The sequence below is a fragment of the Dendrobates tinctorius genome, unplaced genomic scaffold (assembly GCF_039654945.1).
Source record: "Dendrobates tinctorius isolate UK_male_01 unplaced genomic scaffold, ASM3965494v1 ptg000039l, whole genome shotgun sequence".
Classification (NCBI taxonomy): Eukaryota; Metazoa; Chordata; class Amphibia; order Anura; family Dendrobatidae; genus Dendrobates; species Dendrobates tinctorius.
In genome coordinates, this window is record NW_027361707.1 from 50,871,124 (window position 1) to 50,894,752 (window position 23,629).

Sequence of the window (23,629 nt, forward strand, 5' to 3'; positions counted from 1 at the left end):
TGTAAACTATAAAAATAGCTATTAAGCTTATCATAATAATGTGCCTGTAGAAGGGATGAACTAGTCACTATATAAAGTGCATAGCGGTATCACCATTATTTAAACATATTAGAAAGGCTGAAAGCCATTACCAGTGTAGTGCACATGGAAGTCCTGGCGTCCCTGCTGCCCCGACGCGCGTTTCGCTATCCTTCTTTGGGAGGCGTGTCAGGGCAGGGGGCACGTCAGATATAAATACAACTAAGACGTGTGGTGATAGGACAGTGAACAATGGGTGGATCAAGACAGCCAATAGGCATATGTGTCTGAAGTGAAAGAACATAAGCGGCCGCAGCCGGATATGACGTAAAGAGCCAATGCAATGTGCAATGAAATGAAACGGCGCATGCGCTGGTAAATAGAAAGTGAGACAACGACCTAATCCAAATGTGACTTGAGGAACTAATGCAGTGTACAATAAGATAAAACGGAGCGTGCGCCGACACAACATGACATAGAAGGCTGAATCAGTGTGCTGTGGAGAGTAACGGCGCATGCGTCAGCCGACTCGACCCGTGTTGCCAATGGAGTGTGAATACTGCGGTCACGTGGGTCCCGATAGGACGTCACTAAATGACGTAACCTACAGGCCTCACTCACGACCGCAGATAGCACCCCAAACAGGTCAGCAGCCACCAAATGCGCTCAACTCCACCAGCCAGTGAAACCAACAGAAGTGCCATATTATAACAATATACATAAAAACACTGAGGTAATAACCAATATTAATGCCCCTATACACTTCCTAATATAATAAGGGAAAATATCCCTATTATGATGACATTTACAAAAAACAAACAACAAATATGCATATTAATACAATTACACATAATATATCCAGTTGAGGAATATAAAATTCTCCTTTTGATCCAAAAGCTCTCCATTGTGGCATATAATTCCATAGAAGATGCCTCAAGATCTAATGCTTCCAAAAAAGTCCAAATGAGAAATCATATAATGGTGTAATCAAGGACATCAGTTTAGACATAATACAGGACCAAAATCCTCAATGACGATATATATGGAAAATTCTCCTTTTGGTCCACAACTCTCCATTGTGGCATATAATTCCATGGAAGATGCCTCAAGATCTGGTGCTTCCATAAGAATCCAAATGAGAAGTCATATAATGGTATAATCAAAGATATCAGCTTTAGACATCATAATACAGGGCCAAAATCCTCAATGATGATGTATATGGACTAAAAAAAAAAAAAAAAAAAAACAAATTAAAACAATTCCTATCAAATAAAATGCAAATATGTCAAGAGACTATTCACAAATGACCCCCTACCCTTATTACTGTAATGCTCAATTTAATACACTCAATATTCTGTAGATATATTACTATATTAATAAAAAAAAATAGGGCTGGTGTATTAACCCCCAAAAGAAACCTACAGATATAACAAAAGATTTATAGGAAAGCTCCAATACCAAAGTTTTCATTAAGGCCCTGTGGTACAAGGGTGCCCAGTCCAGTCTATAGATCCACTGGCATTCTTTCTTGGCTAGCCTCTTGTTAATGTCACCTCCTCTGATACCTAAATCCAGGGCTGCCACTAGGAATTTCGGGGCCCGATGCTGGCAAAATTTCCGGGGCCCCCTTGAGACTCCGCCCAGGCTCCAGGCCCGTGTCTCCAATCCTGCGCCCTGTCTCCATATTTGCCTGTGTCTCCAATCCTGCCCCGTCTCCATATTTGCCCGTGTGTCTCCAATCCTGCACCCTGTCTCCATATTTGCCCGTGTGTCTCCAATCCTGCCCCGTCTCCATATTTGCCTGTCTCCCCAATCCTGCACCCTGTCTCCATATTTGCCGGTGTGTCTCCAATCCTGCCCCCGTCTCCATATTTGCCTGTGTGTCTCCAATCCTGCCACGTCTCCATATTTGCCCATCTCCAATCCTGCGCCCTGTCTCCATATTTGCCCCCTTGTGCCTCAAATCCTGCCCCGTCTCCATATTTGCCCATGTGTCTCCAATCCTGCCCCCTGTCTCCATATTTGCCGCTGTGTGTCTCCAATCCTGCCCCCGTGTCTCCATTCTGCCAGAGATACATACTGCCCCTTTCAAAAATAAAAACTTTCTTACCTGACCTCGCTCCTGCGCTGAAGATGGAGCTGCTACTGCGTGAGCTGAAAGGACCTGTGCTGACGTCATCGTCATGTGATCAGGGGGCGGAGCTGATCAATGCTGAAGGCCTGTGATAATGATGACGTCACCACAGGTCCTTCAGCACTTCTCTATCTTTCGATGTCGGGCGCTGTGGCGGCCCTGCTGATATGTGCGCTGCAGGCCCGGCCGCAGCGCACACTTGGGGCCCGACCGCAGCACACACTTGGGGCCCGCCCGGCGCCCCTATGACGCACAGCACTTGGGGCCCAATGACTGGCAGCACAGGAGCAGGGCCCCTGATATGCAGGCGCCCTTCTGTACTGCTGTTCACGGGGCCCCATACAGCAGTAAGGGCTGTCATGCCCTGATGGCGGCCCTGCCTAAATTAACCACTTCTATCCCTCTAACCACAAGTAAATGTGGATTGCTGTGGTGGAACTTCCTAAAATGACGGGGTAGTGTTTTTAACAAAGTAATATCCTGTACAGTTTTAGCTTTCTCGATGTCAAGACAGTGTTCACGTACCCTGATTTTAAGTTCCCTACTTGTCAGGCCTATACAAATCTTTTTACAAGGGCATTCAGCAAAATATATTACTCCTTTACTAGAGCAGGTGATATGAGCTCTAATTTCAAAACTCCTGGTGTTATCGTGGTTGTAAAAGGTATGGCATTTTTTCATATTGGCACAGCCCTTGCACAGATCACATGGAAAAAAAACATTTTTACCATAAAGTTTTTGTTTATCCCTACCCTTTTGGGTTTATACGTGCTATGAGTAAGGATATCACGAAGATTATGAGCACGTCTTGCTACCATAGAACGTTGTGTGGGGGCAAGATGTTTTTCAAAATATGGTCTGTGAACAAAATTTGCCAATGTTTCTGGATAATACCCTTCACATCGTACCAATTATTTGAGAAATTCGTAATAAATCTTACCTGATTGTCTTCCAAAGTTTTAGGACTGATAGATTTTTATGCAGTAACCCACTGCGACCAACTCGCTTCTTCATGCGTCGTCTTCTCACCTCAAGTCCACCATTAATGGCATACCAATCGGCCAATTTTTGCTGGTCAGAAGGATCTGTTCAGATGATTACCAGTTTGAGATTCAATCCAGGGAACTAAAAGAACGTTTCCAAGAGAGGGGCTATAGCCGCAGGAACATAAATAGAGGCTATATCCGAGCCAAAAATGTATCTCGGGACCAATTACTGCATAAAAATCTATCAATTGGCTGCCGCACTTCATGTCCTCAGAACTACCAACCCTTATCCTGGGAGACTTCAACATCCCCATTAACAGCCCCACTTCCACATCTGCATCCCAGCTTCTATCACTAACCACTTCTCTAGGCTTCTCTCAGCTCTCAACCTCTGAAACACACAAAGACGGTAACACCCTGGACCTGGCTTTCGCCCGGCTCTGCTCAATCTCCTACCTAGATAACTCACCGCTTCCCCTCTCTGACCACAACATTCTCTCCTTTACACTCACAAATCCTCGCTCACCCCAGCACCCTCCTACCTACCATTCAGTCAGAAATCTACAAGCCATTAACCCTCATACACTTTCAGACTCCCTACACTCATCATTGTCCCCAATCTCTTCTTTGTCCTGTCCTGATCTGGCTGTACATCACTTCAATGACACTCTTAGAAGCACCCTTGACCAAGTAGCTCCCCTCACCCTCAGAACCTCCAAACACAGAGTGAAACAGCCCTGGCTCACATCGCAAACCCGATTTCTCCAGCGATGCTCTAGGTGTGCTGAACGCTTATGGAGGAAAACACACACACCAGAAGACTTCATACACTTCAAATTTATGTTAAGGACATATAACTCTGCCCTTCACCTCGCCAAACAGACCTACTTCACCACCCTGATCTCCTCACTATCCAACAACCCCAAGAAACTTTTTGACACCTTTCACTCCCTCCTCAGGCCAAAAGCACAAGCCCCTATCACAGACATTTGCGCTGATGACCTGGCCTCCCACTTTATAGAGAAAATAGACAATATCCGTCAGGAAATCCGCTCCCAATCACCAAGTTCAGTGACTCCCATCCCTCCCTGCATTTCCCCTGGCTCACTCTCCACATTTGCTCCCATCACAGAAGAAGAAGTCTCCAGGCTCCTCTCCTCTTCTCGTCCGACTACATGCACAACCGACCCCATTCCCTCACATCTCCTCCAGTCTCTCTGCCCAGTCGTCACAACTCACCTAACTACAATCTTTAATCTCTCCCTCTCCTCTGGCATTTTCCCCTCCTCCTTCAAACACTCTATCATTACTCCATTACTAAAGAAACCCACCCTTGACCCATCCTGCACAAACAACTACAGACCAGTCTCCAATCTCCCCTTCATCTCTAAACTCTTGGAGCGCCTGATATACTCACGCCTTACCCGTTACCTCTCCACTCACTCCCTCCTAGACCCTTCACAGTCCGGTTTCCGCCCCCTACATTCGACAGAAACTGCACTCATCAAAGTGACCAATGACCTTCTGACAGCAAAACGTAATGGTGACCATTCTCTGCTCATTCTTCTCGACCTTTCTGCAGCTTTCGACACTGTTGACCATCCTCTCCTACTCTCTAGGCTCCAGTCACTAGGCATTAAGGACACTGCTCTTTCCTGGTTCTCCTCCTATCTTTCCGACCGCTCCTTCAGTGTTCTGTTTTCTGGCTCCACTTCATCTCCTCTTCCTCTCACTGTTGGGGTACCTCAGGGCTCAGTCCTTGGCCCCCTTCTCTTCTCTCTCTATACAGCCCCAATTGGACTGACCATCAGCAGATTTGGCTTTCAGTACCATCTTTATGCTGATGACACACAACTGTACACATCATCCCCTGACCTTACCTCCGCTGTACTACAGAACGCCACTGACTGTCTGTCTGCAGTCTCCAACATCATGTCTGCTCTCTATCTGAAACTCAACCTCTCCAAAACTGAACTTCTTCTGCTCCCACCATCTACTAACCTCCCTAAATCTGACATTTCCCTCTCTGTGGGTGGCACCATAATAACACCCCGACAGCAGGTGCGCTGTCTGGGTGTTATGTTCGACTCCGATCTCTCCTTCACCTCCCATATACAATCTCTTGCCCACTCATGCCGCTTACACCTAAAGAACATCTCTAGAATCCGCCCTTTTCTCACCATGGAAACAACAAAAACTCTCACTGTCGCCCTGATCCACTCCCGCCTAGACTACTGTAATGCTCTATTAATTGGCCTCCCTCTCACTCGACTCTCCCCTCTCCAGTCTATCCTTAATGCAGCAGCCAGGGTTGTCCATCTGGCTAATCGTTTCTCAGACGCGTCCGCTCTTCGCCAGTCGTTACACTGGCTGCCAATTCATTACAGGGTACAATTCAAAGTACTTGTTCTCACCCACAAAGCTCTCCACAGTGCGGCACCCCCTTACATCTCCTCCCTCATTTCTGTCTATCGGCCTAACCGACCGCTGCGCTCTGCAAATGACTTTCGACTAACCTCTGCCCTAATCCGTACCTCCCACTCCCGACTCCAAGACTTCTCCCGTGCTGCGCCAATCCTCTGGAATGCTCTACCCCAAAATATTAGGACCATCCACAATTTGCATAGTTTTAGGCGCTCGCTCAAAACACATTTGTTCAGAGCGGCCTATCACATTCAGTAATCAAAGTCATGTTTGTGTGTGTGTAGCCCATTCACTATCTCCATCTAACCCCCACCCCCTGAAGATGGCTGGACCGTCATTGTAAATACAATTGTAAATTGTAAATTGTAAATACATTGTAAATACAAACCTGTGCTTTGTATCCCCCCCACCTCATTGTAGATTGTAAGCTCCACGAGCAGGGTCGTCTTATTTCGCTTTAATTATTGTATTGTTAACGTTGTTACTTATGACTGTTGTGTTTGAAACTGTTCAACTGTAAAGCGCTGCGGAATATGTTGGCGCTATATAAATAAAGATTATTATTATTATTATTATCATCAATGGAGAGCTTTTGGATCCAAAGGAGAATTTTATATTCCTCAGCTGGATATATTATGTGTAATTGTATTAATATGCATATTTGTTATTTGTTTTTTGTAACTGTCATCATAATAGGGATATTTTCCCTTCTTATTATATTAGGAATGTATAGGGGCATTAATATTGGTTATTACCTCAGTGTTTTTATGTATATTGTTATAATATGGCACTTCTGTTGGTTTCACTGGCTGGTGGAGTTGAGCGCATTTGGTGGCTGCTGACCTGTTTGGGGTGCTATCTGCGGTCGTGAGTGAGGCCTGTAGGTTACGTCATATAGTGACGTCCTATCGGGACCCACGTGACCGCAGTATTCACTCTCCATTGGCAACACGGGTCGAGTCAGTGCCTTACTCTCCACAGCACACTGATTCAGCCTTCTATGTCATGTTGTGCCGGCGCACGCGCCATTTTATCTTATTGTACACTGCATTAGTTCCTCAAGTCACATTTGGATTAGGTCGTTGTCTCACTTTCTATTTACCAGCGCATGCGCCGTTTCATTTCATTGCACATTGCATTGGCTCTTTACGCCATATCCGGCTGCGGCCGCTTATGTTCTTTCACATCAGACACATATGCCTATTGTATTTATGACGTGCCCCCTGCCCTGACATGCCTCCCGAAGGATAGCGAAACGCGCGTCGGGGCAGCAGGGACGCCAGGACTTCCACGTGCACTACACTGGTAATGGCTTTCAGCCTTACTAATATGTTTAAATAATGGCGATACCGCTATGCACTTTATATAGTGACTAGTTCATCCCTTCTACAGGCACATTATTATGATAAGCTTAATAGCTATTTTTATAGTTTACATTATGAGCACTTAAGCACTTTATTTAGGATAGGGTATTTGTTACATAACCCCATATTGGCAGTGTTGGCTCTATCTTTGCCTTTTATGTGCTAAACATACACTCACTGGCCACTTTATTAGGTACACCATGCTAGTAAGGGGTTGGACCCCCTTTTGCCTTCAGAACTGCCTCAATTCTTCGTGGCAGAGATTCAACAAGGTGCTGGAAGCATTCCTCAGAGATTTTGGACCATATTGACACGATGGCATCACACAGTTGGCGCAGATTTGTCGGCTGCACATCCCTGATGCGAATCTCCCGTTCCACCACATCCCAAAGATGCTCTATTGGATTGAGATCTGGTGACTGAGGAGGCCATTTGAGTACAGTAAACTCATTGTCATGTTCAAGAAACCAATCTGAGATGATTCGAGCTTTATGACATGGCGCATTATCCTGCTGAAAGTAGCCATCAGATGTTGGGTACATTGTGGTCATAAAGGGATGGACATGGTCAGCAACAATACTCAGGTAGGCTGTGGCGTTGCAACGATGCTCAATTGGTACCAAGGGGCCCAAAGAGTGCCCAGAAAAAATTCCCCACACCATGACACCACCACCACCAGCCTGAACCGTTGATACAAGGCAGGATGGATCCATGCTTTCATGTTGTTTACGCCAAATTCTGACCCTACCATCCGAATGTCGCAGCAGAAATTGAGACTCATCAGACCAGGCAACGTTTTTCCAATCTTCTACTGTCCAATTTCAATGAGCTTGTGCAAATTTTAGCCTCAGTTTCCTGTTCTTAGCTGAGAGGAGTGGTACCCAGTGTGGTCTTCTGCTGCTGTAGCCCATCTGCCTCAAAGTTCGACGCACTGTGCGTTCAGAGATGCTCTTCTGCCTACCTTGGTTGTAACGGGTGGCAATTTGAGTCACTGTTGCCTTTCTATCAGCTCGAACCAGTCTGCCCATTCTCCTCTGACCTCTGGCATCAACATGGCATTTCCGGCCACAGAACTGCCGCTCACTGGATTTTTTTTCTTTTTCGGACCATTCTCTGTAAACCCTAGAGATGGTTGTGCGTGAAAATCCCAGTAGATCAGCAGTTTCTGAAATTCTCAGACCAGCCCTTCTGGCACCAACAATCATGCCACGTTCAAAGGCACTCAAATCACCTTTCTTCCCCATACTGATGCTCGGTTTGAACTGCAGGAGATTGTCTTGACCATGTCTACATGCCTAAATGCACTGAGTTGCCGCCATGTGATTGGCTGATTAGAAATTAAGTCTTAACACACAGTTGGACAGGTGTACCTAATAAAGTGGCCAGTGAGTGTATATTGTGCTATTGTTTTAGCGGATTTTTCTCATTTTACTATTTGCTTGTGAGCGTGCTGTGTTGTACAGCTTTTTTGCACTGTGGGTACTCCATGGTATTATGTCCTTGATTTTTGTATTTTCAGTACCATTTCTTTTTATTTATTTTTTAATTAATTTTTTCAATAAAGATACTCTTATCAGTATCCCTTGAGTGTTGCCTATTTTATAGGAACTCCATTTTTGTGATTAATATTGTATTTTGAATAGATATACCCCATGGAATTAGGTGTTTAAAATATAAAGGACAACATATGTGATAAAATAACAACAATATAGGTATGGGGCAGCAATCACGCGCGGGTGTTAGCTCTGTGTGAGAGCGGACACCCTGCAGCAACGCCCAAGAACGCAGGCGTTTAAGCCCTCTGCTGCTGCTGTCAATAGTGACATCGAGGAGATCGCACGCAGGGGGTTCCATCAGAACAACAAGATGTGATCACATTGCTCTGATGGTCTTCCTGGAGATTCCGATCCCATAGATGGCAGCGGGATCCTTCAGGGTCCAGCAGGGAAGGTGGCTTATGAGCGCCGTCTGAGAGCAGGCGCTGACATGCCTCTTTCAAAATTAACATTTTGAAAATTACAAAATTTTCGCCAAATTTCTGTTTTTTTTCACAAATAAACACGTCATATCAAAGAAATTTTAGCACTAACATGAAGTACAATAAGTCACACACAAAAAAAAAAAAACTATCTCAGAATTAGTGGGATCCATGGAAGCGTTCCAGAATTATGACCTCATAAATTGACAGTGGTCAGAATTGAAAAAAAATTGGCCTGGTCAGGAAGGTGAAAACAGGCTTAGGGGTGAAGGGGTTAAAAACAAAAGAAACACAAATGTGGGGAAACGTCCGGCTCCTCAGTACAGTACAAAAGTATTGCATGTATGATTGCAGCGCCCCCTCCAGCAATGTCATAGAAACTGTCACTCCTCTCGAGAAAAAGTATCACATGTATGAAGGATCAGATAACGATTGAACAACATGACAAAGTAAGTGAATAAATAGTAGTTATTACAGCAGACCAAACACTGAAAACCCATGTGAACAGTGCCCAGGGCGTGGATTATCCTGATATAATGCCGCCATATACAGAACTGATACATAAGAACTCTGTATATTATAGCAGACAGATGATGTGAATTCCAACGATGGGCACAAAAAGTCAAATATATATTTCTACCACAATGTAGAAGCTGATGAGAGACGATTATTTCTGAACCTTCTCCAAGTAGCAATCTACATCATAGCCATTGAGCTCATCAACCTAGAATACATGCAGTACATGGATGCATTTCCTCTAGGTCAGGCCCGTGGGACGCATGCAGCCTGCCAAGGAGTTTATTACTGCGACCCACAGACACCGCTCCCTTCTTGCTATAGTCAAATGTATTTGAGTCTTTCAGATGTGAATACATTTGAGCACTGTGGCGCCAGGACCGGGGCAGAGGAGCACCCCAACGTGCAGCAGATTGACGACATCAGCACGCTTCCAACGTCAGACTGCTACTGGTGACGCAGGCTTATTTTGGAGAGGTGCAGTGTGTGTGGAGGACATTATGGAGAGGGGTGTGTGTGGGGGGGACATTACGGAGATGGGCTGTGTGGGAGGGATATTATGGAGAGGGGCTGTGTGGGGGATTTTATAGAGAAGGGAAATGTATTGAGGGATATTATACAGAGGGATAGTGTGGGGGATATTATGGAGAAGGGCAGTGTGTGGAGATATTGTACAGATAGGCAGTGTGGGAGGATATTATAGATAGGGGCAATGTGTTGGGGATATTATACAGAGAGGCAGTATGGGAGGTATATTATACAGAGGAGCAGTGGCTGGTAACAACATCTCCAGATATCTTTTTACCATTGTTAAGGACACTCTAAGAATTGTAGGTTCAAGCAATACAATTATATATGGGGCTGCCCTGACATTACATCTGTGCACTAAGCTTGGTGCTGTATACATGTATAACTAACATTACTGATTGTGGTTTTGCCGCCACATTCATGTACTTGCAGTGGTTCTGATGCTGCATTCATGTACTTGCAGTGGTTCTGAAGCTGCATTCATGTACTGACGGTGATTCTAACTCTGCATTCATGTAATGACGGTGGCCCTGGCACTGCATTCATATACAGATGGTGGTTCTGATGTGGCATTCATGTACTGATGGTGGTTCTTGCTCCGCATTCATATGTTGATGGTTATTCTGATCTTGCACTCAAGTGGCAATCCATAATGTACCAAATTTTGCTTTATAAGACGCACCGGATTATAAGACGCAACCCATATTTTGAGGAGAAAAATAGGAAAAAAACTTTAATAAAATGGTGGTGCGTCTTATAATCCATGCGTCTTATTGCTTACCGGGGACGGTGGCTGCGGTGAAGCAGGGTCGCAGGTTCGCCGCTGGAGGAGGCAAGAGTGGAGCGTTGCTGCAGGCCGCAGAATGGGATGAGTGGGTGTTCGGATGTGCGGTGCGCTGCTGCGGGTGATCAGTCCTGCAGGTATTCGGTGCTGCGGGGGCTCTGCTGACATCTTGTGAAAGTCCAGAGCCCCCGCAGTTACGGTACATGGTTTCCTATGTGGTGAACTGGACTCCGGGAAAATGGCTGCTGGCCAGGGGGCAGCACAAGCGCAGATAGAGATCTCGGGAGATGAGATCTCACCACTTTATAGGACGGACCCCCATTTTTCCACCCAATCTTGGGGTGAAAAAGTGCATCATATAATCCAAAAAATATGGTATTTCATTGCTTTGTTAAAACTTAAAAATCTTAAAAAATTAAAGATTTGAGATTATGAGTTGGATTTGGCAAGTTCTGCTCCAAAAACTCCAGATCAAGCAGAAACTTTCCAAATCCTCATCAAATAATCAAAACTTGGTTCTGGTGATGTATTAATGTACTGATAGTGGTTCTGGTGATGTATCGATGTAAGTACTCCTTTGAAATTTAAATTTCTCAAGGCCACTGGGATTGATTCAGTACGGCAATGTGGCCCTTGCCCTAGGTCATTCCAATGATGCCCCACCACCATCTATAAACATATAAACCATCAATAATATATAGATATGAAATTATATAACCAGTTGATGGGAACACTGGGCAACCTGGACATATTCTACATACATCAGGTTCTGTTCACATTTTGCTTTTGTTAACATGTGGACTTAACACTTTTCAGTACTACAGAAAAGCAAGAGTAAACTTGATAGCCTAAGCTTGTCAGAGCTAAAAAAAAAAAAAAAAAAAGCTATTCCGATGTAAATCTACTAAACACATCTAAACAGAACAAATGATACAAACCAGTACAACATTAGTCTATCCGTATGTTACAGCACGTGGGATATAGGTACCGGTATGTTACAATTTCCAATACATGTGTACATGGGTATGTATATAGCTCAGCATAAATGAGTACATCCCCTCTGAAAAGTAAGGTTCAATATCTCACTGAATACAACTACAATTTCTAAAATTTTGACAAGACTGAGTTCTATAGAACGTTTTTTAACCTATAACATGAAAATAAGGTTAATATAACTTTCATTACAAAAACTTCAATTTTACTAAAATTAGTTAGACTCTACATCTGTATGACCTCTATGATTTTTAGGGGCAGCACCAAGTCTTCTAGACATGGAATGTACAAGTTTGCGACATACTGCAAACATTTATCTTTTTTTCCTTTTTCAATAACAACCTCTTTTAGAGCCTGGATGCTGGATGGAGAGTGATCACAATTTGTCTCTTCAGAATTCCACATAGGTGTTCGGTTAGATTCAAATGAGGAGACAACTGACCACTGAATCACTTTCAACCTTTTGTTCTTCAGAAATGAAACAGTGTCCTTAGATGTGTGTTTTGGATCATTGTACTGTTGAAAAAGTGAAGGTCTACCAAAGGCAAGGAGAGATGGTGATAGCTTCTCTTTCAATATAGAGCAGTACATCTGTTAATCCATGATATCAGGAAGAACATGTAGCTCCTCAACACCAGCATCCCCACATAAGGACACTGCCACCACACTTCACTGTAGGCACCATACATTATATTTTTGACTCCTCAGCTTTGCGCACCTTACAGTTTTGAAGCCATTAGTTCCAAAAACATTTAACTTGGTCTCATCAGTCTAGAAGTAAGAGTTCCAGCAGTCTTCATATTATTCAGCATGGGCCCTGGCAAATTGTAGGAAAGCTTTTTGGTGCATTGGCTTTAAGAGGGGCTTCTTTTGTGGATGACACCCATGCATGCCATTCCTCTGCACTGTTCACCACAATATGTCACGTGAAACACTCCCCCTGGTTTGGCCTTCTACTTCGTAAGTTATTTCAACCATTCTCATCATTAGATGCTCCTGTTTAGGTTTAACTTCCCTGGTTGGCCTGGATGTCTCTGTGGGATGGTTGCAGTTCCATCTTTGTTACATTTTTATATCTCTTATGCTACTTTATTGTGACTGATACGGACAGCATGAAATGGGAAGGGGTTTTCTTTGTTAAGTAATGCACTTTTGAAGTCAACAGTCAGACTTACCTGTGGTTGAATTCTTGTTAATTAGAATTTTGTAAAACTTTAGCTTTGTTCCTAAGTTTTTCATTGGGATATACTTATTTTAAGTTAGTAGCAGCAAGGATGGACATTTGCCAAAACATAACTTTTAATGCATACCTAGTAAAATTAGAGTATGCACACAAACACAAGTGATGCTCAACATATAATAACAAATGTGCTCAATAAACCAATGTACAGTAATAAAATGGAACAGTCTTACCCTTCAGATGTCCTGGATTTGACAGCTCGTCAAAGTCCAAGAGAGAAATAAAGGGGGTAAGGGGGCGGTTCTTTTACCTGAGAAATGACCCTGTCATGGCCCGCACAAGTCTCCCGTCCTAACAATGACAGTATAGTTGGGGGCCTGCACTCACTAGTGTTGTCTTGTTTCCCTCCCAATGTGTTTCGTCAACCAATACAGGTGGACTAATCAGGGAAGCATCAAAAGTCTTTTTGGGAGTTAATGTAAGGTTCGGGACTGCGGAGCCTAAAGAAAGGTGGTGATTGGACTTAAAGGGAATCTGTCACCGGAAGCTGGCGGCCTATGGAAATGGCCTGTGTCTGGTCCAATGGGCGGTGTTTCTTCTTCTTTCTCCACCCCATTCGTGGCCCCCGTCCACTTACTTTGCCGGTATTAGAGAATTTCAACTCCATAGTCCACGCGTGCACAAAGCAATCTTGCTTCGCGCACGCGCAGTATGCTTTGCCCAACTGCGGGCAAAGCCGAAAATCATTACTGTGCATGCGTCGGTACACTCTGTCCCAGAAGTATTTCGCTGTGTTCCAGGACATAGTGTACCTGTAGGGAAGGTGACCTGACGGACATGTTAGAATAGAGAAAGATAGGTTTGCACAGTTTAGACAGGTGTCAGTTACTACAGTGGGGAAACAGCTGAGAAAGTGTAGTGGACGTGCAGTACCTTGGGTTGACCATTAGAGGGCAGGGAGGAGTGTGAACAAAGGACTTGACATCAGCTTAGGGCTTAGGAAACCGTTGGTCATGGGGGGCGGAGTTACAGGGAACCAGGAATTATATAAATGCTGAGGTAAGGTTCCAGAAAGTTCCAGTCCCCAGGGGGAGCTCAAGTGACAGAGGACTACGACAGTCTGTGCACTCTGAGGAAAACCAAACCAGGGGGACTTAGTAGAGAGAACGTCAAGGGAGTGGTCCTGACAGGAAAGTACCGCAGAATAGATGTGGCATCGAGGTAAAGCATACCGTACTGAAAGAGACTACTGTTCAGTGAGAGTACTGTTGGTTACAGGCCTAAGGCGGCCACAGTGACGGATCTGACAGGAGTGTCAACGAGTGAAGAGGGGATGGTGTACGCATACACGTCCCCAGTGCAAAGTACGGTGTGCGGGAAGCGGCTCTGGAAACGGAGGGCCGACAAGCAAAGTAAAGTGAATTGCTGTGAAGTGCGCTGTACTGCGGAGGCCGTCAAGTGGGCGGCCAGAGAATAAAGCTTGGACCTGTTGTACCCGACATTTGCCTCCATCGTGTCTCTGTTACATCTCTGCGCGGTATAAAGAGGGACCGCCCCCCAGTCCGGCCAACGACTCTACATACCGGCGCATGTGCAGTAATGATTTTCGGCTTTGCCCGCAGTTGGGCAAAGCATACTGTGCGTGTGCGAAGCAAGATTGGTTTGCGCAAGCGCAAACTATGGAGTTGAACTTCTCTAAGACCGGAAAAGATCATGGACAGGGGCCACGGATGGGGTGGAGAAAGAAGAAGAAACACCGCCCATCGGACAGGACACAGGCCATTTACATAGGCCACCAGCTTCCGGTGAAAGATTCCCTTTAAGGTGATGCAGAGTAGCCCAGATCAGGGGATACCCTCCCCTGTGGGCAGAGTACTGCCTACTTCAAAGGGTAAATATTAAAGGGCAGTATATGTCATTACAGTATATGTGGGTACACTACAGAGTATCTATGTGAGTACGTTACCATATATGTGGATATGTGGGTAGACTAGAGTATCTATATACAGTGGGGAAAAAAAGTATTTAGTCAGCCACCAATTGTGCAAGTTCTCCCACTTAGGAAGATGAGAGAGGCCTGTAATCGACATCATAGGGAGACCACATCAAAATGAGAAAACAAATCCAGAAAATCACCTTGTCTGATTTGGCAAGATTTATTTTGCAAATTATGGAGGAAAATAAGTATTTAGTCAACTAAACATGCAAGATTTCTGGTTCTCACAGACCTGTCTGCTTCTTTAAGAGGCTCCACTGTCCTCCACTCATTACCTGTAGTAATGGCACCTGTTTGAATTTGTTATCAGTATAAAAGACACCTGTCCACAACCTCAAACAGTCACACTCCAAACTCCACTATGGTGACTGAAGACCAAAGAGCTGTCAAAGGACACCAAAAACAAAATTGTAGCCCTACACCAGGCTGGGAAAACCGAATCTGCAATAGGTGGGCAGCTTGGTGTGATGAAATCAACTGTGGGAGCAATAATAAGAAAATAGAAGACATACAAGACCACTGATAATCTACCTCGATCTGGGGCTCCACACAAGATCTCACCCCGTGGGGTCAAAATGATCACAAGAACGGTGAGCAAAAATCCCAGAGCCAAACTGGGGGACCTAGTGAATGGCCTGCATAGAGCTGGAACAACCGTAACAAAGGCAACCATCTGTAACACACTATGCCGCCAGGGACTCAGATCCTGCAGTGCCAGACTGGCCCCCCTGCTTAAGCCAGTACATGTCAGGGTTCATCTGAAGTTTGCTAGAGAGCATTTGGATTATCCAAAAGAGTATTGGGAGAATGTCACATGGTCTGATGAAACCAAAGTAGAACTGCTTGGTAGAATCAAAACTCGTCGTGTTTGGAAGAGACAGAATGCTGAGTTGCATCCAAAGAACTCCATACCTACTGTGAAGCATGGGGGTGGCAACATCATGCTTTAGGGCTGTTTCTCTGCATAGGGACCAGGACGACTGATCCATGTACTGTACATGAAAGAATGAATGGGGCCATGTATCGTGAGATTTTGAGTACAAACCTCCTTCCATCAGCAAGGGCATTGAAGATGAAATGTGGATGGGTCTTTCAGTATGATAATGATCCCAAGCACACCGCCAGGGCAACGAAAGAGTGGCTTCATAAGAAGCATATGAAAGTCCTGGGGTGGCCTACCCAGTCTCCAGATCTCAACCCCATAGAAAACCTTTGAGGTGATATGAAAGTCCGCGTTGCGCAGCGACAGGTCCATAACATCACTGCTCTAGAGGAGATCTGCATGGAGGAATGGGCCAACATACCACCAACAGTGCGTGACAACCTTGTGAAGACTTACAGAAAACGTTTGACCTCTGTCATTGCCAACAAAGGATATATAACAAAATATTGAGATGAACTTTTGTTAAAGACCAAATACTTATTTTCCACCATAATTTGCAAAATAAATCTCACCAAATCAGACAAGGTGATTTTCTGGATGTTTTCTCATTTTGACTCTCATAGTTGTGTCCTACCTATGATGTCAATTACAGGCCTCTCTCATCTTTTTAAGTTGGAGAACTTGCACAATTGGTGGCTGACTAAGTACTTTTTTTCCCCACTGTATGTGAGTACATCACAGTATACGTGGAAGTATACGTGGGTAGGAAATCATCCAATGACTAGTAGCATTTCACAAAATGGAATTTCATTGATAGAATGCAAATATTTGGACATCATATAGCTCCCCACTGTTAAGGTACACATATAGATTTCACCCTTATAAATGACACAGCAGACAATGTGCCACATAAAAAACCCTGTTTACCAAAAACAACCAAAAACAAAACCAATGACACTCCAAGCTACACTGCAACTGTGTAGATGTTATTGTATATGTGGGTACACTACAGAGTATTTATATGTGGGTACATTACAGTATACGCAGGGAGTTACAGTATATGTGGGTACACTACAAAGTATCTGCAAATGTGAGCACATTACAGTATACGCTGCAGTATATGTGGGTACGTTACAGTATACGTGAGTGTTACAGTATATATGGGCACTTTACTACGTTGGTACTTCTTGTTTGTACAACGATGAATCCATCTGGCACATGGCAGCAATGGGATGTGATGGGGGCGGTCAGTCCGTATACTATAACACTGCTGGGATGGGGGCGGTCAGTCCGCATACTATAACACTGCTGGGATGTGATGGGGGCGGTCAGTCCGTATACTATAACACCGCTGGGATGGGATGGGGGCGGTCAGTCCGTATACTATAACACTGCTGGGATGTGATGGGGGCGGTCAGTCCGTATACTATAACACTACTGGGATGGGATGGGGGCGGTCAGTCCGTATACTATAACACTGCTGGGAAGGGATGGAGGCGGTCAGTCCGTATACTATAACACTGCTGGGATTGGGGGCGGTCAGTCCGCATACTATAACACTGCTGGGATGTGATGGGGGCGGTCAGTCCGCATACTATAACACTGCTGGGATGTGATGGGGGCGGTCAGTCCGTATACTATAACACCGCTGGGATGGGATGGGGGCGGTCAGTCCGTATACTATAACACTGCTGGGATGTGATGGGGGCGGTCAGTCCGTATACTATAACACTACTGGGATGGGATGGGGGCGGTCAGTCCGTATACTATAACACTGCTGGGATGGGATGGAGGCGGTCAGTCCGTATACTATAACACTGCTGGGATTGGGGGCGGTCAGTCCGCATACTATAACACTGCTGGGATGTGATGGGGGCGGTCAGTCCGTATACTATAACACCGCTGGGATGGGATGGGGGCGGTCAGTCCGTATACTATAACACCGCTGGGATGGGATGGGGGCGGTCAGTCCGTATACTATAACACTGCTGGGATGGGATGGGGGCGGTCAGTCCGTATACTATAACACCGCTGGGATGGGATGGGGGCGGTCAGTCCGTATACTATAACACTGCTGGGATGGGGGCGGTCAGTCCGTATACTATAACACTGCTGGGATGGAGGCGGTCAGTCCGTATACTATAACACCGCTGGGATGTGATGGAGGCGGTCAGTCCGTATACTATAACACTGCTGGGATGGGATGGAGGCGGTCAGTCCGTACACTATAACACCGCTGGGATGGGATGGGGGCAGTCAGTCCGTATACTATAACACTGCTGGGATGGGATGGGGGCGGTCAGTCCGTATACTATAACACTGCTGGGATGGGGGCGGTCAGTCCGTATACTATAACACTGCTGGGATGGAGGCGGTCAGTCCGCATACTATAACACCGCTGGGATGTGATGGAGGCGGTCAGTCCGTATACTATAACACTGCTGGGATGGGATGGAGGCGGTCAGTCCGTACACTATAACACCGCTGGGATGGGATGGGGGCGGTCAGTCCGTACACTATAACACCGCTGGGATGGGATGGGGGCGGTCAGTCCGTATACTATAACACTGCTGGGATGGGATGGGGGCGGTCAGTCCGTATACTATAACACTGCTGGGATGGGGGCGGTCAGTCCGTATACTATAACACTGCTGGGATGGAGGCGGTCAGTCCGTATACTATAACACCGCTGGGATGTGATGGAGGCGGTCAGTCCGTATACTATAACACTGCTGGGATGGGATGGAGGCGGTCAGTCCGTACACTATAACACTGCTGGGATGGGATGGGGGCGGTCAGTCCGTATACTATAACACTGCTGGGATGGGATGGGGGCGGTCAGTCCGTATACTATAACACTGCTGGGATGTGATGGGGCGGTCAGTCTGTATACTATAACACTGCTGGGATGTGATGGGGGCGGTCAGTCCGTATACTATAACACTGCTGGGATGTGATGGGGGCGGTCAGTCAGTATACTATAACACTGCTGGGATGGGGGCGGTCAGTCCGTACACTATAACATCGCGGGGATGGGGGCGGTCAGTCCGTATACTATAACACCGCTGGGATGTGATGGAGGCGGTCAGTCCGTATACTATAACACCGCTGGGATGGGATGGAGGCGGTCAGTCCGTATACTATAACACCGCTGGGATGGGATGGAGGCGGTCAGTCCGTATACTATAACACTGCTGGGATGGAGGCGGTCAGTCCGTATACTATAACACCGCTGGGATGTGATGGAGGCGGTCAGTCCGTATACTATAACACTGCTGGGATGGGATGGAGGCGGTCAGTCCGTATACTATAACACTGCTGGGATGGGATGGGGGCGGTCAGTCCGTATACTATAACACTGCTGGGATGTGATGGGGCGGTCAGTCTGTATACTATAACACTGCTGGGATGTGATGGGGGCGGTCAGTCCGTATACTATAACACTGCTGGGATGTGATGGGGGCGGTCAGTCAGTATACTATAACACTGCTGGGATGGGGGCGGTCAGTCCGTACACTATAACATCGCGGGGATGGGGGCGGTCAGTCCGTATACTATAACACCGCTGGGATGTGATGGAGGCGGTCAGTCCGTATACTATAACACCGCTGGGATGGGATGGAGGCGGTCAGTCCGTATACTATAACACCGCTGGGATGGGATGGAGGCGGTCAGTCCGTATACTATAACACTGCTGGGATGGGATGGAGGCGGTCAGTCCGTATACTATAACACTGCTGGGATGGGGGCGGTCAGTCCGTATACTATAACACCGCTGGGATGTGACGGGGGCGGTCAGTCCGTATACTATAACACTGCTGGGATGTGATGGGGGCGGTCAGTCCGTATACTATAAGACCGCTGGGATGTGATGGAGGCGGTCAGTCCGTATGCTATAAGACCGCTGGGATGTGATGGAGGCGGTCAGTCAGTATACTATAACACTGCTGGGATGGGATGGAGGCGGTCAGTCCGTATACTATAACACCGCTGGGATGTGATGGAGGCAGTCAGTCCGTATACTATAACACTGCTGGGATGGGATGGGGGCGGTCAGTCCATATACTATAACACTGCTGGGATGTGATGGGGGCGGTCAGTCCGTATACTATAACACTGCTGGGATGGGATGGGGGCGGTCAGTCCGTATAACACCGCTGGGATGTGATGGGGGCGGTCAGTCCGTATACTATAACACCGCTGGGATGGGATGGAGGCGGTCAGTCCGTATACTATAACACTGCTGGGATGGGATGGGGGCGGTCAGTCCATATACTATAACACTGCTGGGATGTGATGGGGGCGGTCAGTCCGTATACTATAACACTGCTGGGATGGGATGGGGGCGGTCAGTCCGTATACTTTAACACTGCTGGGATGGGATGGAGGCGGTCAGTCCGTATACTATAACACTGCTGGGATGGGGGCGGTCAGTCCGTATACTATAACACCGCTGGGATGGGGGCGGTCAGTCCGTATACTATAACACTGCTGGGATGGGATGGGGGCGGTCAGTCCGTATACTATAACACTGCTGGGATGGGATGGGGGCGGTCAGTCCGTATACTTTAACACTGCTGGGATGGGATGGAGGCGGTCAGTCAGTATACTATAACACTGCTGGGATGGGGGCGGTCAGTCCGTATACTATAACACTGCTGGGATGGAGGCGGTCAGTCCGTATACTATAACACTGCTGGGATGGGATGGGGGCGGTCAGTCCGTATACTTTAACACTGCTGGGATGGGATGGAGGCGGTCAGTCCGTATACTATAACACCGCTGGGATGGGGGCGGTCAGTCCGTATACTATAACACCGCTGGGATGGGATGGGGGCGGTCAGTCCGTATACTATAACACTGCTGGGATGGGATGGGGGCGGTCAGTCCGTATACTTTAACACTGCTGGGATGTGATGGGGGCGGTCAGTCAGTATACTATAACACTGCTGGGATGGGGGCGGTCAGTCAGTATACTATAACACTGCTGGGATGGGGGCGGTCAGTCCGTATACTATAACACCGCTGGGATGGGGGCGGTCAGTCCGTATACTATAACACCGCTGGGATGGGATGGGGGCGGTCAGTCCGTATACTATAACACCGCTGGGATGTGGGCGGTCAGTCCGTATACTATAACACCGCTGGGATGGGGGCGGTCAGTCCGTATACTATAACACTGCTGGGATGGGATGGGGGCGGTCAGTCGGTATACTTTAACACTGCTGGGATGTGATGGGGGCGGTCAGTCAGTATACTATAACACTGCTGGGATGGGGGCGGTCAGTCAGTATACTATAACACTGCTGGGATGGGGGCGGTCAGTCCGTATACTATAACACCGCTGGGATGGGGGCGGTCAGTCCGTATACTATAACACCGCTGGGATGGGATGGGGGCGGTCAGTCCGTATACTATAACACCGCTGGGATGGGGGCGGTCAGTCCGTATACTATAACACTGCTGGGATGGGATGGGGGCGGTCAGTCCGTATACTATAACACTGCTGGGATGGGATGGGGGCGGTCAGTCCGTATACTATAACACTGCTGGGATGGGGGCGGTCAGTCCGTATACTATAACACCGCTGGGATGGGGGCGGTCAGTCCGTATACTATAACACCGCTGGGATGGGGGCGGTCAGTCCGTATACTATAACACCGCTGGGATGGGATGGGGGCGGTCAGTCCGTATACTATAACACTGCTGGGATGGGATGGGGGCGGTCAGTCCGTATACTATAACACTGCTGGGATGGGATGGGGGCGGTCAGTCCGTATACTATAACACTGCTGGGATGGGATGGGGGCGGTCAGTCCGTATACTATAACACTGCTGGGATGGGATGGGGGCGGTCAGTCCGTATACTATAACACTGCTGGGATGGGGGCGGTCAGTCCGTATACTATAACACTGCTGGGATGGGGGCGGTCAGTCCGTATACTATAACACCGCTGGGATGGGGGCGGTCAGTCCGTATACTATAACACCGCTGGGATGGGATGGGGGCGGTCAGTCCGTATACTATAACACCGCTGGGATGGGGGCGGTCAGTCCGTATACTTTAACACTGCTGGGATGGGATGGGGGCGGTCAGTCCGTATACTATAACACTGCTGGGATGGGATGGGGGCGGTCAGTCAGTATACTATAACACCGCTGGGATGGGGGCGGTCAGTCCGTATACTATAACACCGCTGGGATGGGGGCGGTCAGTCCGTATACTATAACACCGCTGGGATGGGGGCGGTCAGTCCGTATACTATAACACCGCTGGGATGGGGGCGGTCAGTCCGTATACTATAACACCGCTGGGATGGGGGCGGTCAGTCCGTATACTATAACACCGCTGGGATGGGGGCGGTCAGTCCGTATACTATAACACCGCTGGGATGGGGGCGGTCAGTCCGTATACTATAACACCGCTGGGATGGGATGGGGGCGGTCAGTCCGTATACTATAACACCGCTGGGATGGGGGCGGTCAGTCCGTATACTATAACACCGCTGGGATGGAGGCGGTCAGTCCGTATACTATAACACCGCTGGGATGGGGGCGGTCAGTCCGTATACTATAACACCGCTGGGATGGGGGCGGTCAGTCCGTATACTATAACACCGCTGGGATGGGGGCGGTCAGTCCGTATACTATAACACCGCTGGGATGGGGGCGGTCAGTCCGTATACTATAACACTGCTGGGATGGGGGCGGTCAGTCCGTATACTATAACACTGCTGGGATGGGGGCGGTCAGTCCGTATACTATAACACCGCTGGGATGGGGGCGGTCAGTCCGTATACTATAACACCGCTGGGATGGGGGCGGTCAGTCCGTATACTATAACACCGCTGGGATGGGGGCGGTCAGTCCGTATACTATAACACCGCTGGGATGGAGGCGGTCAGTCCGTATACTATAACACCGCTGGGATGGGGGCGGTCAGTCCGTATACTATAACACCGCTGGGATGGGGGCGGTCAGTCCGTATACTATAACACCGCTGGGATGGGGGCGGTCAGTCCGTATACTATAACACCGCTGGGATGGGGGCGGTCAGTCCGTACACTATAACACCGCTGGGATGGAGGCGGTCAGTCCGTATACTATAACACCGCTGGGATGGGGGCGGTCAGTCCGTATACTATAACACCGCTGGGATGGGGGCGGTCAGTCCGTATACTATAACACTGCTGGGATGGGATGGGGGCGGTCAGTCCGTATACTATAACACCGCTGGGATGGGGGCGGTCAGTCCGTATACTATAACACTGCTGGGATGGGGGCGGTCAGTCCGTATATTACACGCCGGGTGCAGATCTGGAGGTCACGGCTTGTACCCGGTGCGGGGCCTGGGGGTGATAACAGGCTTTGGCTCCCCGCATGTATAGTCCTGCACCGGTCATGATGGACGTCACCCATAGTCTGCACGGAGGGAGCGGCACATCCTCACCTCCCAGTCCCGGCCATCATCCGTGTCTCCCCCTCCTCCGCTCCTCATCATGCTACCGCTCCGGCTCCCTGCAGCCCCCCCAAGAATTACAGCCCCATTTCCAGAGAGAACGCATGCGCAGTGCACACCTGCAGACGCTCCTGGTCAGGGTTGGACTGCGGGCAACCAATCAGAGAGAGAAGCTGGGGCTATTCCCAGTCAGGGAGGATTCCCTCATTACACGTGACGTCACCAGCACAGGGAGCCGGCTCCTGTTTTCCTGCGCAGCCACTTACTATTATATTAATAATATATTCTCATATTATATACAGACAGCAATAATTATATATTATACACAGAAATCAATAATAATATACTAAATACAGACATCAATAATAATATATTATATACAGACA

General features: G+C 47.5%; 1 protein-coding gene across 4 annotated transcripts in view; it reads right to left on the reverse strand.

Annotated features, from left to right (window-relative positions):
- CCDC149 (coiled-coil domain containing 149) overlaps positions 1–23,629 on the reverse strand; it is a 140,794-nt gene that overhangs the window by 93,094 nt on the left and 24,071 nt on the right. Inside the window, exon 1 of one of the 4 annotated variants that reach the window (XM_073574685.1) lies at positions 23,363–23,479. The exons of 1 other annotated variant lie outside the window; for it this stretch is intronic. Coding sequence is in view for 2 of the 3 variants with exons in the window: in XM_073574682.1 (XP_073430783.1) it covers positions 23,235–23,285 (51 nt within the window). In the remaining variant the exon portion in view is untranslated. Of the gene's footprint in view, positions 1–23,234; positions 23,480–23,629 lie in introns of those variants that run through there. 2 more of the 4 variants (XM_073574682.1, XM_073574687.1) reach the window with 2 other exon arrangements.